Source organism: Chinchilla lanigera, unplaced genomic scaffold (assembly GCF_000276665.1).
Source record: "Chinchilla lanigera isolate Chin_1 unplaced genomic scaffold, ChiLan1.0 scaffold00016, whole genome shotgun sequence".
In the NCBI taxonomy this organism is placed as follows: domain Eukaryota; kingdom Metazoa; phylum Chordata; class Mammalia; order Rodentia; family Chinchillidae; genus Chinchilla; species Chinchilla lanigera.
The window spans coordinates 10,469,391-10,487,825 of NW_004955417.1; the positions used below are offsets into that span (position 1 = coordinate 10,469,391).

The following is an 18,435-nucleotide window of genomic DNA, read 5'->3' on the forward strand; positions in this document are numbered from 1 at the left end:
GTGATATTTGTGTATTATAGGTGTGCATGTGTATATGGTATACACATATATGTGCTCATGCAGGCTTTCCACTCCAAGCCCAATGGTCTCTGGATATGAGATGTACCAACGTCATATATGTACATGTGTGTAAAATTGCAAATACCTTTCAAGAAAGTACCCTCCAGAACTTTCAAACTATCCACGAGTCAGCCATCTGTCTCCAGTCAAACAACTGCACGGGAGCCTTTGAGTGAGAATAGCAACAATACGTCTCAGTCCTCCTGCATTTTGATATTTCCTACAGCCTGATGTGAGGAGGTAGGGTCTCTATTTTAAAGTAAGAGGTTAAAACATTTTGGTACAATAGAATATGCAGGGACACTTTTGTGGTTACTTATTTGACCATAATCCCAGCAAAGCTAAGTTACAATGACTTGTCTTGGATATCAGAAAGGTCATATGCTTCTTGAATACTCAATGTCTTTGGTAGATTCTGAAATAACTAAGCTCACTGACAGCAGTCCTATTTCTGGAACACACAGGTTGAAATGTGGAATGAGATGAGCATCTAGCAGGTATGTGAAGTTATCTATTTGAAACACTCTGCTTTTTCTATAACTATGAACCCTCTTTCTACTTCTTCTTTGTTCAGCACACACATACATGTTCACACACACACACACGCACATGCACATACACAGAATTACCTATATATTCTTGTGCCGAAAACCCCAAATCTTTAGTTTGCATACATTTCCCCCTGGCCACATGACAAGAAAAAAAAAGTGTCTAGTATTTACTTCCTCATTTCCCCGTGAACTGGAGCACTGTGGGTTCAGGGCCTCTTGCTGTCCTTTTTTTTTATTTTATTTTAAAGATAAAAGAATGAAAACATCTTCACAAACACACATTTAGAAAATAACACAAAAACAATATAAGCAATACAGAATCTCGGACAAAGTGATAGGAAATGAACAATGGTTGTTCTATTACATATTGATATATTCAACTTGTATACTCAGATAAACAAATATAGACATGTAAGATTGATCCTACACTTAAACATTAACTGTTCCTTTCAATAGGGCAATAAAAGTCAGTAGTACCACTATGTCAGCTATCCTGTGTACTCATATATATATATATATATATTTTTTTTTTTTTCCCTTCTTTCTTTTCTCTTTTCCCCTCATCCCAGTTGTTCTTTCCTTTGGGCCTGTTTCCTTCCCTTTCACAATGTCTGTTGTACCTCCTAGATTTTAGTCACTCTTTCAGGTTCTTACACTAATAAGATAACATGTGAGTTTACACATGCAGGTCTGATTTATTTCACTTATAAGTATGGTTTCCAGTTGTGTCCATTTTCCTCTTGCTGTTCTGTGGCTGTTTTTCAGGCAGCTACAAACCAAGAATCCATATCCTTACGGCAGTGAAATCTGGTAACCAGGGCCCTAGCTAACGCATATCTGCCCAGCTGTCTTTCCCTCACACGCTCCGCCATCTTGCCCTGTGATCTGACCGTGGTAGGCATCAGGCCGCCCTGCTTTGTGAGTATTGCTCATGCGAAACCTTTAGTGCTCCAGGCACATGCATTCTCAAAGCCCAACAAACACAGCACACACCTTCTGAGGTAACCTCCCGCCCCTTGACCAGCTTCCTCCCCTCTACCTGAAATGCCGCACACACTGTGCCAGTCCAGGGCTGTTGGCGGCCTCCTCACTGCTCTCCTGGAGGTAGGTCTTGCTCCTTCCTGTTCCGGCCACCTCAGCAGTCCTGGCGATGGCCTGAAGCAGCCCCATTTCCAACAGTAGCACCTGTTTGGAAATATCAAGCACCGCACTGCCTTTAGAACCAAGTTCAAACTTCTCAGCTTGGAGTTCAGCGTCTCCGGCAGTTGCTCTTCACATCTTTCCATTTTCCTTGCTCTCATGTCTTAGACAATAAACTAATAAGCTAATGACAATAAGCTAATGAGCAAATCTGCCTCATCTAGGCCTCATGATGTTACTCCAAGGATGGACGCTGTTCTCTGCTGTTCTTCAGATGAAGGAACTGAGGCTTATCCAAGCTAAGTTAACTTGTTCAAAGTACCCTGGTTATTCTTCTCATCACCAGGACAAACTAGCCAACACCTGCAACTTAAAGGAGGAAAGGTTCATTTTGGTTCACTGTTTGTAGAGGTTTTGACCCACAGTCAGCTGGCTCCAGCGCAGGGCAGTGTGGCAGAGGGGCATGGCAGAGGAGAAACAGCTCATTACATGGCACCAGGAAATGGAGTCAAGGGGGAAGGGAGGGATCAACCCTTCCAGGCCATGCCCACAGCAATCCACCTCTTTCTACCAGCTGCCACCCCCTAACAGCAAGCTATAAACTCATCAGTGGACTAACCCACTGACTGTCATGCCCTCAGGACCCAGTCACCTCCCAAAAGTCCCCCTCTGAGCACATGAGGCTTTGGGGGAGCATCCGGACATAACCCGTAACAGTGCCGCTGTGTGCTTGCTTTCCTAGGGCTGCTTAAGTTAACATCAACTTGGTGGCTTAAAACAACAAAACCCGACTCCCTTGGGGTTCTAGAGGCTTGAAACTGAAGCTCAGGGAGTCTGCAAAACATGCTCCCTGTGAAGTCTTCTTGAGGGGAGACTGCTTCCTCGATGCTCCTGCTCTGTGGTCAGAGACATTCCTCAGCCCGTAACTCCACCCCTCCAGTCTCCACATGGTCTCTTCCCTATGTGTCTCCTCTGTGCCCAAAGCTCTCCCATTCTCTTTAGAGGTGCCACACATTTAGGGGCACCCTACATCCAGGATGGTTTTATCTTCAGAACTTTAATAATTACATCTGCAAATACCCTGCTCTAGGCAACATCCCATTGCTGGGCAAAATACCCAGTGCTATGACTTAAAGAGAGAGGTCTATTTGGTTCATGTTTTCAGTCAGTGTTCATCAGGCTCCATGGCAAAGACCTCATGGTGGAAGGGCATGGCGGAGCCAATCTGCTCACTTCATGGTGGCAAGAAAGCAGAGCACAAGGGAAGAGTGCCCAAGAGACACGCCCTGCAAAGGTTCCACCTGGCCCCACTCCCTTAGCACATTCATCTGGCAACATCAGTGGATTAATCCACTAACAAGTATAGGGCCCTGATGGAGACCACTATGAAGCAGCCCTGAGCAGGACTTAAATTAACAAATAGGCTTTTCATGTTTACTTGTGAATCTGTCCAAGGCCTAGGCTCCTCGTAGTAAGTGAACCTCTGTGAGTCACTGATCCCTCCTGAGGCCTGTAATGGCAGATGAATCCAAAAGCCTCCAAGGATAAAAGAAGATCACAGCCAAGGACACCTGGATCCAATCTCAACTAGATAAAGACTGTAGCCTCAGGCATCTCACTCCTGGGTGGTTTAACTTAATACCTTACTTGGAGAAGTCCTTGAGGGGTTCCACCCTTCTGGAGTACTCCCCTCCCTTCTGATAACTACATAAAATTGGCCACCCACAGAAAGACTTGGTCTTAGCCCTTCAAGAATCTCGAGTTCTTTGAGAAGGTTTTGATCCTCCTGGAGCCCTGAAATCATTCCATTTGCCTCCTTTCTTTAGGCTTCCCCGTGTACTCATTTGGGAGATTGCAGACCTGATCAGTCCACAATAACTAAGGGATGTGGTTAACCCAGGAGGGCCCCGTGACACAGCCACCTTTCAGAGGTTTCCTAATATAGTCAGGTTGACAAGCTCAACCATCACAGGCCCTGTTCCCCCAATTAGGTCATATTTTGAGGTACAAGTGAACATGAATGTGGGGAGAACAAGGTTCAACCCACAATACTTGGGAATTAGGGTTTTCTGCCTCCAAGCATCATTTACTTCACTTGATGCCCCCTGAAAGCTCCTGAACAAATCAAACGTCTCTCACTTATCTAAATGAGACAAATGTCTTTCCTCGTGCTATTTTCTTTATGTAGATCAATCTTGCCCTTTTTCTTCCCTTCCACCAGCTCTACTTAGGGAAATCTTGAGCTGTCTTCAAAATGAAGTCCAATGCCCCTTCCTCCAAGAAGACACCCGGGACTGCACCAGCCAAAAGGACATCTTTCTCCACCCACACTCCCACAGCCTGACTTCTGGTCTCTCATGGCTGTTACTGTCTTCAATATCACACTCCAGGCTTTGTGCAGTTGTCTTCACTCACATCACTTCCCGGCTTTATGAGTTAAAAGCTTCTTAAAGTCAGGGCTGCCTTCTCCCACTGTGTGTTCTCCTGAGCAGCAGCACCTTAACCTGCCTCTTGCCCTACATTAGTTCATACATCAGTAAGCAAAAATGTAGAATGCATAAAAGCCAACATTTCTCCAATAAAACCACTTCCCCAAAATGGAGTATTTTATTTTATTTATTTTTGGGTTTTTGAGGCAAGGTCTCATGATATGTCACTATGTTCAAGGCTGGCCTTGGACTCACCATGTAGCCCAGGCTGACCTTAAACTCAAGGGGATCCTCCTGCCTCAGCCTCTCAAATGCTGGGATTACAGGTGTGTGCCACCACACCCAGGCCCAAAAATGAATTGTTTTTAAAGCCCAATTTACTTTCCCACACCTAATCATTTTAATTTTTCCCTTTATTTGAATTTGATCTAATGAAGGCTAATCCATCTCTTCCAAATATAATACTTCTACAATTTAAAAAAAAACAGTTCTTCCCAATGCCACTTTCTTTGGCTTTGGAGGACAGATCAACTGCTCTCAAGGTGTCTGAGGACAGGGATGATGTCTTGGTCACCGTTAGATTCTGAGCACCCATCAGTACCGTCTGCGAAGCATGAGAGAATGGAGGTTCAGATGCCGCATTAGAGCAGGCACGGCTACTGTCCTCCCTGAAGGTGGCCTGCGTATGGGCGGGTCTCATGTCACCCTCATCCCAGCCCAGGAGACAGGCCTTCCTGCTGTCCACACCATGCAGAGGGAAGCTGAGGCTGTGACAGGACACAGACCTTCACTCTTGGTCATGCTCCCAGGGAAGGCTGAAAGCCAGGTCTGACCTCAGGGCTGCAAGAGGCCTCTCCAGTGCAAAGCAGCCTGCATGGACCCACAAGGGTCAAGCCAGGAGCCTCAGTGTGATGACGGGAACAGGCCCTCAGCCCAGCAGGCTTGGGATCTGTGGGCCATCAGCTGCGGGCTCTAAAAGACCAACGGGGAAAGCTGGGTCTGAGAACAGACAATAGTGCAAATAACGTGCCTGTGTAGGGTATGTGTGTGTGGCGTGTGTGTGACACGTGGGAAAGAAAGGACTATGTTGATAAGAACACTTTGGAAACTAGAATACGCAACGACCAGGAGTTACACGGTGACCCCAGTCTTGGCCCAGCTCTTGACATCTGAACATCACAAAGCCGCTATGGCGCTGTGAAATGGGATTCTGTTGCCCTCCTAAAGGACCTGGGAGGAGCCATGCAGCTCAGGAAGAGACTGTTCTGAAAGTCTCCCAAAGTCTCCACTGCACTGAAGAGTACAGCGGTGAAAAGGAAAAGCAGCAGTCATTCACGAGGAGTTTCTGTTTGAATTGGGGTTAGCAGACACAGAAAACTAACTCTAACTTATGCAGAAGGAAAGACGCACAAAAATGAATAATGAAAACTAGCCCTTCACGAGTTCCGTCCTGCACAGCAGACTAAAGGATGTTCATCTGACAACCACCTTATATGATTTTGCAGATGAGGAAACCGAGGGCTAGAAACATTGAATCTTTCCCGCAGAGACACATCAATGTTAAATGGCACAGCCCAGTTTTACCCCAGGCCCACCTAACCAGAATCTTTACCCTTATTACCTCCCTGTACTATTTCCTTGAGTGCCTCAAGATGCAAAGTACATAGAGATGGAACTTTTGCCATCAACTTGGAAAATAAGTGGCCAAAAAATAGATTACTTTTAAAACTGTGTCACTTTAGACAATGTGCAAAGTCCCATGGTTGTTACTGGTGTGTCTGACCACAAACTCTGAGAGGCAGGGATGCAGAAGTGAAAGAGGTACACACAGGGCCAAGAAGATGGGAAAGGTGAACACCAGGGAGTCCCATTCCACACACAGCCCTTGGAGAGATGCCACGTGATCAATGTCAGGCCACGTCAAGTGTCAAGAGAGGAGAATGGGGAAAGCTTTGCCTGGTTCGATCTCAGACAGAAAAACACTACTTTCCTTTTTTTTTTTTTTTTTCCTCTCCCTAATCTTTTTTAACTCCCCCTAAAGCTTTAACCAAGCTTAAGACCATGAGCTTTCAGGGAACAAAGTGAGGCCCATCTGTTCATGCAGGAATCTGCCAGACCAAAGTAAAAGGTCAATTTGGCTCTGACGATAGCATAGCATTTAGATGACCCTAAATACTTCCCAACGGAATAAGCCAAAAATAACTTTGCATTACTGCGAATCATGACTCCAAAGCAAAAAAAAAAAATGTCAGGAATCCTCTTCAAAACAGAGCATGACTGCACTGCTACTAATGAAAAAATGAAATAACGTAATTGTTCTGTCTCTTTAGAATATGCCTGTTCTAAAGACCATACAAAAATAACCATAACTATCTTATTTGAGGAGGAAGACAGAATGCCTTTGTTTTCAAAGGTTTTATTTCTTTTATTGTAAGACATATAGAAAAAAACTTGGGTATTTTGAAAAAGATAGAAAATGGTAATAAAATGGACATTTTCCTTATTAAGAAATATGTTCATAAATATATTTTATCAAATGTTAAAATGGTTATTTTTTGCAAATAATAATAAATAGAGCAAAGCTGTGACATACAAGGGTCAACTCAAAGTACTGGAATTTTTTATGTTACATGTTTTATAAAAATTCAGACCTTAAAAACTTGGCATTTGCACATCAGGTTATGAATAATTCAGACTTTTAAAATATTTTCGCAATGGCTCCATGATCTCAAAAATAACAAAACATAAAAGATGGTTTGACTAAGTAGAATTTTGATGAGAATAACATTCCCCAAATAAAAAAGTATTAGACACATAAGTAAAGATACAGTTTTTGAACCTGTAAGTGGTACACATACTGGTTGCCAATCCTACAAACCCCTGTGGGGACTGAACAAAAAATTATTAGCTAAGCTTTAGTTTCCAGCACGGTCCATCATTTCTTTTCACAGTTTGATGGAGCAGTAATAGTTGTGACCATGATGAGCCAAGTTCTCAAGTCCCAGCTCCAGGAAACAACATACACAGGAAGCTCTCCTCCGTGGGGTACACCCTGGGGCAGCTTTCCTGCATCTCTTCAGGACCCAGGGGCCTCTGATGCACACAGAAGACCAGCGGGCAAAATTTCAATGATGAAATTCCTCTTCCAGGCATTCTTCCCTAAGCTCCAACTCTTTACTATCCAAAGGAGAGAGAAAACTCTTGTGAACACCCAACAGGTCCGGTACTGAGCCTTGGGTGTCCAAGTAGCAAGGTCAGGCTTTCTCCTATAAATAAATACCGACTCTGCAAACACCTTTCATTTCCCGTGCATTTGGCTGCCCCTGAGGCTGACATGTTAGTTCCTGGCGGCAATGGGGGAAGCCATATCTAACAATACTTAGGTATCCAATCTAATATAGATTACTGGTCCCGGTGGCCTTCGACAATGCCCATCAGAGGACATCTGGGTGAAGCCAGGTGCCTAGAGCACAGACAGGTCGTGGCAGGATTTGGACTTGAGCTTGAAGGCCATGTTCTTATTGTTTTTGGCCACGATCTTGCCCCAGAAGCGCCTGGCTTTCCTGGGGATGCTCTCCCTCCGTTTCTGGTAGGCCAGCCGCCGCTCATTCTTCTCCTTGCTGTCCCGACGCAGGCGGACCTGCCGCACAATGCCCTCAAACAGCTCCTTTACATTGTGCTGCACGGCCGCCGAGGTCTCGATGAACTTGCAGTCGAACACCACTGCACAGGCTCGCCCTTCTGGTGAAGGAAAGGACAGAAGAGAGTCAGAGGGATGCAGAGTGTGATGGCATGGCACATGCAGCCATTCTGGATGACTGCTGTTTAAAACTGCACTGGGGCAACTCTAACCCAGTCAGATATGCCACCCACGGAGGAGCCCACTGGGACGCACACCTGCTCAGGGCATGAGTCTTGCAGGCGGACCCTGGAAGCAAGAGAGATGGACTTTAGATCTGGCCCTCCACCAATTCCCCATGTGAGGGTGCAGTGTCTTCAAACACAGTGGTATCAATTACCGCAGCAAAGCTGTACCCTTAAGTTCACTGATTACAAACTTACTGTGGGCCAAGAACTAGGCCAAGTTCTTTATTTTCAATGTTTGTAATAATCTTGAAAAATAAATTATGATCCCCCATTCAAACAGATGAGGAAAATGGGGGGATGGATCTTTTAAAAACTTGAGGGAGTCCACAAGCCTGTTGGTGATGGTGGATCCATGCCTGTTTAATTCTCAAGCCAGACTTTCTCCTGACTCAGTTTCCTTATAAGAAATTAGAATTCTACCACTTGGCTTTCCTCTCTCTCTTTAAAGAAAAAAAAAAAGCTGTGGTAAGATTTCTGGGGAAAAAAACAGGATTTTACAAATACAGTTATATCAAATTATTCAAGTTTTTCTGGGAAAATCTGAATTTCAAATATTTCTTTGTGTTCAAGAAGTGACTGCTCTAGACAGTCCTGTCCCAGCAGTAAGACATGACCAACTAGTTGAGCACACTATCTTGATTGGGTTTCTTTTCTCCTGAGCAGGGCCTGGCAGTGCTACATTTTACTTTTCCAGTTGTACAAGGGATAATATCTGTATTAGGGGCTGGGGATTTAGCTCAGCAGCACAGCACCTGCCTGGCAAGCACAAGGTAGTGAGTTCAATTCCCAGTACCGGAAAAAAAACAAAACAAAACAAAAAAAAAATCTGTATTAGGCCAATAAAATCCTAAGGGCTCTAAAATTGCTCAGGGGCCCATTCAGCAAATAGGAACTAACCTTGAGCTAGTATGACAAAAATATATGTGATACCATGTGACTGATGCCATAACTGAAATTTAGGAAAGGATGGGGGAGGGGCAGGTAGGAGGGTACAGTATTTCCAGGGTTTAGAGGGACCGATGCTAGCTGGAGTCGAAAAACCCTCCAGTAATTCTCCTAAATTATAGCTCCCCATCGTTCTTACAAAGTTGATCTGCTCCCTTCCTAAACTCTTGAGGTCTTCTTGGAGAATGACAGGATAAAGAAAAGCCCAGGGTCAGCCAGTAACTCCCTGAGTGTGATCTCTTCCCTAAAAGAATTCCAGGAAAGAATTCTGGGAAAGCTCCCAGGAAACCCTTGGGAGCGAGGAGAGTGGAGTCCCACAGAGACCAGATGGGTAAGGCAGGATGACCAGGACTGCAGCACTGTTGGAAGGTCCACGTACAGCTCCATGTGGCGCTTTCACGAGGCTCAGGAAAGAAGGAAGAGCTCTTGTGTGAAGGTAAGGGGCTGTGACCCGGGGGCTTTCCTGGTTTCTGTGGCGTAGCACCGGCCGTCTTACCTGATACAGACACTTCCCGGCACCGCACCAGGTCGCTTTTGTTGCCAACCAAAATTATAGGAATGTCCTCTGTCTGCCGAGCCCTGCGGAGCTGGATCCGCAGCTCCGACGCCTTCTCAAAGCTTGCCCGGTCCGTGATGGAGTAGACGATCAGGTAGGCATCCCCGACCTGCATGCAGTGCTCTTGGAGCCATTCATTCTCCCCCTGAAGAGACATAAATATCTTCCGTGAGCTCAGGTCGGCCTGGGAAATGAGGCGGACAGAAAGGAAGAAAGCGGCCTGCAACTCCCCAGAATGCATGGTCTTCATGCCTACAGGATGGATGGCTGAGGGCTATAAACACTGCTGGCCTGCATCGTATTTATGCCCAAATTTGTTTCTTTCCCATTTCCTCTATGGCTTGAATTGAAAAATTACATGGCTACTCTGCCAAACAGCACTTCTATCTAAGCTACCCCAAAAGGGCCTCCTCTGACTTTCTAAAACTTCCTTTTGCCTTTCCCAAGGGATACAATTAAGAATCCCTTTGCGAGAATATGGGAGTTCTTAATAAGCAGAAGGTCTAGCATATATGCTCAGACATCTGAGAGCAAATGTTGAAGACCAGTGCTGAGAATGTCAGCTTTATACCTGGTGGGTTTATGTGGCTGCAAACACCATTCATGCTTGTTTGAACATTCCCTAAAACAAATACACTTTTTGTGTTTTTTTAGTAGAACAAAGGGCAAAGCGCTGCAGCTTGCTTGCTATCCAGAGCTCATCTGTGAGTGACCCGCTCCTTAGAACTGTCTTGTTTTTCAGAAGTAAATGCTTTTAACCAAGGAAACAAGCCCACCTCATCTGCAACAGTCACTGCAGAACAAGGTCCCCCTCACACCAGCCTGTTGAAAGGCAAGTCCTAAAAGACTTCACCAAGAGCCCCAGGCTCTGCGTACCTTATTTTCCCACATGTCCAGGAGGATGATTGTCGCACTTTCCCCATCAACAATCAGGGTGCGCTCGTACGTATCTTCTGGAAAAGAAAGAACATTGATGTTGGAGTCAGTGAATAGGCAACACTTTGACATAAGAAGGTCACAGAGAAATTTTTATGCTAGAAAATAAACTTGCTAAATATGCAACTGATTATGAAAGATAAATTACTAATCTCGTCACCTTCAACAGTATATGATGTATATTCCTCCAGTACTTACTAAGATCTCTCAAACCGCTTGAATGAAAAGGCATTCATTTCCACCATTCTTGGACCTTTTGTACAGGGAAACCATTTACGAGGATAAACTCACTTAAGAGCTTTTGACTGATTCAACAGATGGAGCTCTGAGCAAGCGCTAACCGTGAGCTCCACTTTCACACCCTTCGCGTGGAAATCCATTGTACCCTTCAGTGGGTGGTTCCTGAACACTCACTGGCAATTTCAGGAGCCCGGAGCACAGGGAGACCTCTCCTCCTTGGGGCAGCACAAGAACAACATCTTGTGGCTAGCCCTGTTCGGCCTGTACTTCTCTTCCTTTAGAATGAACACTAACCCGGCTCCCTAGGACGACACGGGCTTGTTTTTCCACCTGAGCGGCACAGACGTGCACCCCCATGCACTCCGTGGCAATGGAAACGTCCCTCCCTGCCTGCGAGCTCATACTGAGGGGAGGGGAAGGGTGAGCACAGTGCAATGGGCCAAAGCAGCTGCAGCTTGGAAAGCTCTGTGCGGGGGATGGCAGTGTGAGGTGTCCTGGGATGTCTACCACCAGGATTCCCATCAACCGTGTACGACTGAGCCCTCTCCTACGGTTTTCACGGTGAAGTTTCCTGTTTTGAATTTTACTGTTTAAAAGTAATGACTTTCTTAGTGACATCATTTTTCTTGTTGGTCCTTTTGCCTAGAATCTCTTCCCTCAGACATCCGCAAAGATTATTCCCTTTCTGCTTCCTGGGGAAGGTGTCCCCCGGGCCATCAATTCAAAACTGCAACACCTCACTCTCACCAAAATCCCTTACCCCTCGTCCTGCTTTGTTTCTCTGTACTCACTGTCACCTAATATGCAATACATGAAACTTAGTTATTTTATTTGCTTCTCCTGCTCCCCAGAGGGTGAGAGCAGGGCTCTGCATTTGTGCTGTACACTATGGCCCCCAGCACCCAGGACAGTACCTCGGACAGTGCAAGTGCTCAATAAAAATGTGTCCAACGAATGAATGAATGCTAAACCCAACATGTGGCTGTGACTACGGCACATGTGAACCAGAACCCGGGCTCCATCCCTTACTCACTCTGTGGCACGGGACCACATTATCAGTTCCCCGCAGTTCCGCTTACGTCACCACGAGATGAGATCGATAGCAGTACCCACCCCTTAGAGCTGAGTGACAATCACACCTACGCAGCCTGGGCACACAGCAGGCACTTTGTCAGTGCTGGCTGCTGTCCTTGCTCAGATCAGCAGCTGGCCCTGGCCACACTCGCATTCCTCCTCCAGGGAAATCCTGGCTTCAGAGTGCATGGGGAGGGGAGCCAGGCAGAGGGGGCTTTCCACCAGTTGAGGCGTTCATGGAAACGGTGCTCGTGGCTTAATGCTTCCTCACCCAGAAACTGAAACCAGGAGAGGGAAAGGAAAGAAAGCACAGACAAAGGAGAAGAACGCGCTACCCGTCCAGTTCCCCCTCCTCAGGTGCAATTCTTCTCATCAGAGGAAACTGCTTCCCCCTGGGGGATCAGAAACCTGTCGTGCCCATCCTGCTCGTGTGTCCACAACACAGTGTGCAGCATGAATGAGACCGCAGTGGGATACACGCCTGGAGGGCAGGGCCTGGCCTCGGCGTGCAGACTCACACAGGCCGAGCCCGTCAGGGCTGACTGCCCTCTGCGACCAGAGCTTTCACCTTTTCGCTAAAGCCCCCCCCTGCACTCAGAAATCTCAGCACCCTCTCTGCCCTCAGGCACCACTCATCGCTCTAAAAGCGGTGCAGGGGATTTGCTGGAGGGACCAACAGTTCACATACCGACAAGCTGTCCCAGCGGCTGAGGGGCAAAGCGAACCCTCTTTCTCTTAGCGTAACAGAGAAGTCTAGAGAAAAAGGGCTAAGATGACAGCTGTGAAAGTAGAAACAAGATGCTCTGACATTCTGGGAGTTTCCTGATGGGATCATTCTCTGTGGCCTGACCTCTGGGCGCAAGCCACTGCCTTGGAGATGTGGGGACCTAGAACCACACACCTCCTCCACACCCTGTATACGGCCCCTCGCTCTCAAACAGGTCACTGGTTTAAACACCTCTGGCTGTGTGCCCCACAGTCTCTCCCAACACACAACGCATCCTGTGCATGGCCTCCCGCTAACCAGGCGCTTGTAACCAGAGCTCCAGGTTTCTCTAGTGCCCTTGGTCCTCAGCTCCTATTTTAGTCTTTTCAAGTGTTAATCAGGTGAGGGAAAGGGAAATCAAAGAACCCAGACCTCTAGAGGAGCTCTTTGAAATTTGCTCAGTTAGAGAAAAAGCCCAGGCCTATCAGCCTATGTGGCTTCTCAGCAACCGGGGTCTGGGTGGCCACACAAGATGAACGCTCAGGTGCCCCATGCATGCTCTGCATAGCTTGAAAAGTGACTGGGGCCAAGGAGGCTCCACAGGGGGCCGAAGCCAGCAGCCTCTTCCCTGGACCCGGACAGCTTGTTCTGTCTTTCCTCATCCGACCCCCTGACAAAACCTCCTTCCTTGATCAAACTTGCATCAGCCTCTGACAAACCGTCTCCTGCACCCAGCTTCACCTTGAGTTTCCACGTCTGCCCTCGCACAGCCTGGTTTCACGAATCCTGCCAGAATCCTGCTGAGTCAGTGCAGGGAGAATCCCCCACTCCTCCCAGTAATACCACTCAGCTTCCTCATCTCCCACCTCTGAGGTCTAAGTCCTCGGCCCAACTTCAACAAGAATCCTACTGTTGGTTTAGCAAGAATCCCCCTAACCTTGATGTCCCTTCTTAGTAATTTTCCATCCACAGAGCCTCCCAACCTGCTCCCTGGCTGTAAATCACCACTTGTTCTTATTGTATTTGGAGTTGAGCCCAATCTCTCTCTCCTATTGCAATAGCCCTGATGCCTACTGCACGCACCCTGAATAAAATCTTCCTACCACAGACTTCTCTCCTTGACACCCCTTGTGTTTGGAGGACTCTTGGGCCCAAACCCGGCTGATGCACTGGGTGGAACCTGCACAGGCGTCTCACGCTGGGACTGCTCCCGCAGCGCCCAGAACATTCTGAGCCTCCAGCATCCCACCCCAAACCTTTCACCTGGTTTCAGCTTTCAGGCCCCAAGGGGTCCCAGGGAACCCTGGAAGAAATGCCTGCCCTAAGACACTGCCCTCTTCTCTCCTTACTCAGGTCTCTGAACATCTGAAAGGGCTCAGGTAAGTGATGGGGTACCAAGGGGAACAGAGACAGGCCAGGGGCGAAGAGCAATAAAACCACACACTAGAAGTTAAGCTCATGGAAAGGAAATGGTGCCTCCCCGGTCGGCGGTAACCAATGTTTATTCTGCAGTTCCTATGTGCCCAACGCTGTGCTACACACATGCTTACTGTTACCTCTGCGAATCCCCACAGTGGCCTATGAAGAGTTACCCCACTGTACTACGGAGGAAGCCTGAGGGGGCTAAGTGGCTTGGCCAAGAGCATCCAGCTAAGTCTGCATCACAGCGGGTCTAAGTCCACACAACAGGCTCCAAGTGCAGGGCTCTTTCCCATGCTTCCCTGGGTAAGTGAGACCCCCTTCTGGTCTACCTCAAGGTTCCAAACTCCTGCTTGTCCTTAGAGTCCAGCTCATACACCACTTCCTCCATGGCCTTCTCTGATTTCCACACCCGGAACTCTTTTTTTCTCCTCTGAATTCCACTTTCACACTGCACTTTCTCTTTGTAACTCTTTCAAGACACTCATCAGGCCCTCATTTGCTTTACAGTTGGTGTCTGTCTGACCTCCATGCACTGTGAGCCTCTCTAAGGACCCGGCCCAGGACTCTGCACACACACAGTGCCTCACCATGTCCAGTTTCTGCTTAGAAATGAATGGATGGATGAGTGAATGGATGGATACCTGAATGGCATTAAGTGTGTATGGACAGACATAAGATTATTGCAATATTAAGTGTAACAACATCCATCTTTATTAGGAGAGACGATGAAAATATTATGTAGATTTTTTTTCTTATGGTTAATGCTAAAAAAAAGAAAATAAGACAATGCAGGGGTGTTAATTGGAAAACCTTCCTCTTGGGAAACATAAAGCCAACTCATGATTCCAAACAGTACCTACAAATAAGGGATGTGGTCATAGATGGTATAAATGAGGACACAAATGGGTCACTCCAGATGTTTCTCATTGCCAGAGACTCAGTTTAAGGAGGTAAGGTAAGATTCTTTCTCTCTCTGCTCCCTGTCTTTCAACAAAGAGCTGTCCCAAATACAGAAGTCTGCTTCCCAAATTCCAGATATGAATTGGTCTTAATTCTCTATGCCTACAAGGACACCATCCTCTGGGTACACACTACCCCATGCCAATGGACAAATGTTCCTGAAATTCTATTGTCCTGTAACGGTGTTTCCTCCCCTTAAAAACAAACAAAAGGCCAGGCATGGTGGCACACGCCTGTAATCCCAGCACTCTGGAGGTTGAGGCAGGAGAACTGCAGGGTTACAAATCTGAGCCCAACCTTAGAACTCAGTGAGACCTTGTCTCAAAATAAAAAAGAGAAAGAGCTGGGGTGTAGCTCAATGCACAGGCCTGGAGAAAAAAGGAGGACAAAGAACAAGGACCAGACCCACAGTTCATCTCTTCTTTATGGCAATTCTCAAAGCACTTTATTGTTACTTCTTAAGGTATTTCTTAATTTCACCCTGCTCTTAAGTATAGCCACTGCCACTGAGCTCCTTACTAGGAGGGTACAGTGTACCTCATCCACCTCCAGGTCCCCCAGAGCCTAGCACAGAGGTAGGCATGTGGCCGATGCCACACCCAATCGCTGTGCTGTGTACCGAGTAACACCTGGAACATAAATCCGCTGCAGGGGATTTAATACCAACCACAACTAGGTCTGAATCTTGGCCATACTGTTTAGGTTCTTCAGCCTGGGGAAGTCTCCGGACTTTGTAAGCCTCCACCTCATCACTTATAAATATTGGTTTCATTCTTATATTACCAAAAATATATGTGGTAAATACAACACATAGCAGGTGTCCCATAAATGGGAGAATGGATGTCGCATAAGTGGGAAAAGCACTGAACTAAGGTCATAAAATCCCAAATTCCAAAGCCAGCTTCCCCATCGGGTGATTCTAGGTCAGCCACCTGGTCTCCCTGAAATTCCATTCACTCATGAGTACAGGAGTTTTGTGACAATCAAGGCAAACAACAGTGCATATGACACCTAATGAAGTGTCCCCACTGCAAATGCCCATTACAAATGTCCCTTCTAAATGTTAGCTTTTCCTGCTAGCCACAGCCACCCACCAGCCCTCACAAAGAAAGAGACTCAACTGTCCCACACTGGTCCTCCTTCTCCCTTGACTCTTGCTCAGCTATGGCTCCTGGGATTCCAAAAGTGAGAAGAGAAATTAATGTTGCATCAGTGAGTCATGATTTATAGCTCCGTTCCTGAGCTGCTTCTGAAGTAGTGAACTCCCTGACACGGAGATAGTTAAGAGGAGTAAAACCTTCGGTGAAATGGGCTGTTGCAGAGACAGGATTCATACATACTGAGTGGGGACACGTGAGTCACCATTAAGCCATCTTCCTACTCTGAAAGTCTGTGATTCAGTTATGCACAGCCCATGAGAGTGCAGACAGAGCCTGTGACTCAAGAAGCACTGACAGCGCTCCCTTCGCTTTCACAGCTGTCAATGGGGACACCTGGCTGCCCTGTCACACATGCTAAGACAGAAGCCATGGCTGAAGGACACTGTATGGTTGGCTACTAGCGCCCTCACATCCGTCACAGATATAAGGCTGTACTTCACCTGTTGTTGAGGAATACATCATGAGATAATATCACCTCAAAACAGCTTTGAAAATAGGAAAGCCTTCAATAAATAAATGGCATGAGACTACAGAGGGAAAATTAGCCTCAAAAACATGTAACATTCTACTCAAAGTATTTATCACTGTTATATTTCAAATTTTTAAAAATTATTATACTACTTCAAATATAAATATTGAAGTAACTTATATCCATAAAAGTATCTAATATTGATAGAAATAAACTGATAAACTCTCCGAACAGTGTTTTCAAACTGGTCTGGTTTGAAGAGCAACCCTGGAAAAGGCTATGGCTACACCGAGATCCTGGAACAGCATCCAGGTCAGAATCGGCAAACCCAGGGGTGCGACCCTTCCTCTGGCTCTGTCCTCTCTAAGCAGCCTCCTCTGGAGGCTTTGGACTGGAAGTCTCAGAAACTCCCTTTATGGCCCAGCTTGAACAGATTTTGGTCTCGTCCACAGGCATTTCCATGTTCTTGCCCTGGGAGGCTATACCAGGGCCTTTCTGGGGACTCTACTCTCCCGGCCAGTGCTAAAAACTCACAACTTCAGATCCCAACTCTGCAGAGAAATGACCCATCGTCTCGCTGTCACTGCCTGGACCACTGCCAAGGACAGAAGCCCCTTGGGACCGGGCCACCTACCTCCCAGCACCTCACAGTCGCTGTCCATGCTGTCGTGCACACCCGCAAAGATGTTGGCCAGGGTGGACTTGCCCACCCCTTGCTCCCCTATGAGCACCACTCGGTAGTAAGTGTTCCCCGACTCGGAGGAGATGACGGAGTCTGTGGAGTCCGAGGACCAGCTCCGGCGGCAGTGGTCCTCGGGTGTGGCCGAGTGGCGGTTGTGGGGGTTGTACGGGTGAGGCTCTTTCTGGACCATCAGATGCCTGCCATCGGCTGGGATGCTCCAGCGCTGCTGCTGCGGGTGCATGCCCACAGGGCCCTGGCGCATGGTAACGTTATTCAGAGTCATTGTGGGGTCCTAGGGAGCAAAGCAACCAAGATGCCAGCATTAGTAAACATGAGAGAGACTCAAACACATGGTCTGCCATCCTTCTTAGCATCTATCTTATTAGATGCATCAGAACCAAGGCAGCAATCAAAGCCCCCAAACCCCAACAAGCTAGGCTTTCAACTGGACACACACACACACACACACACACACACACACACACAATTAGTAACCACTTCATCTGGCAAACTATCATTCGCATAGAGAAAAGATACCGTTAACATCTCCCACTGCCCATAAGCTGGCTCCATCCTCAAGGAAGCCTTGGGCTCCCCACTCGGAGCTGGCACGGGGGCAGCTGGAAGGAACCCAGAGAGAGCTGGAAGAGCAACAAGTCAGCGCCGCTGGGACCGGCTGGCCAGGTTAGCTGCTCTTGTCTAAACATGGCTCTTACTTGGGCCAGCGTCCTGCAGGCTTTTGTGCCTCAGTGGGAAACACGTGGCAATGACATCACTGCCCCCGGCCGGACTGGACAGGACTTAAGACAACTTCCATGTTTAGTAAAGTCGTCCTGATGCTCTTCGGCTGCCCAAAGAGACCATTACGTGAGGACTGGGGCCATCTCGGAGGCGGGTTTATGCCTCGGCTCGGCCTCCTGCGCACAGGTACTACGCTGCAAACCCAGCCGCACGCCTAGTCATGCCGGCAGGAAAAGGACCTGCTCCCCTCAGACCCACCAGGTTGCAGACAAAGCCTCCACTCCCAGCACACCACATCCACTCAGAGATCCTTTAAATGCAACTCAGAGCTCCGCTTCTTGGAGCAAACCAAAAGGCCAAAGACTCTTGAAGATGACACTCAACAGCTTGATTCAACTTTCGCCCCGCAAGGCCGCCTCGCCGGGCACCGAGGTCTGAGCTCGCGGACTGCTCGGCACGAAGAAGCGCCGCCGCTCGCCCTCGAATCAGCCAGAGCC

At 47.4% G+C, this 18,435-nt stretch overlaps 1 protein-coding gene and 1 long non-coding RNA gene across 3 annotated transcripts; one reads left to right on the top strand and one right to left on the bottom strand.

The window, feature by feature from the left end:
- Positions 1–6,576: 6,576 nt before the first annotated feature.
- Gem (GTP binding protein overexpressed in skeletal muscle) lies at positions 6,577–17,489 on the bottom strand (the record flags this gene model as incomplete). Its single annotated transcript, XM_013512843.1, is given in 4 exon segments — positions 6,577–7,921; positions 9,489–9,693; positions 10,425–10,501; positions 17,150–17,489. Coding segments are annotated over 4 exon segments (891 nt in total). The 3' UTR covers positions 6,577–7,643.
- Positions 8,810–17,139, top strand: LOC102024333. Of its 2 annotated transcripts, XR_001233464.1 has the most exons (4): positions 8,810–9,428; positions 14,079–14,229; positions 16,750–16,827; positions 16,968–17,139. It is a non-coding gene; the product is annotated as an uncharacterized LOC102024333 (long non-coding RNA). The 2 variants fall into 2 exon arrangements; XR_001233463.1 differs by having other exon boundaries at positions 16,750–17,139.
- Positions 17,490–18,435: the final 946 nt, after the last annotated feature.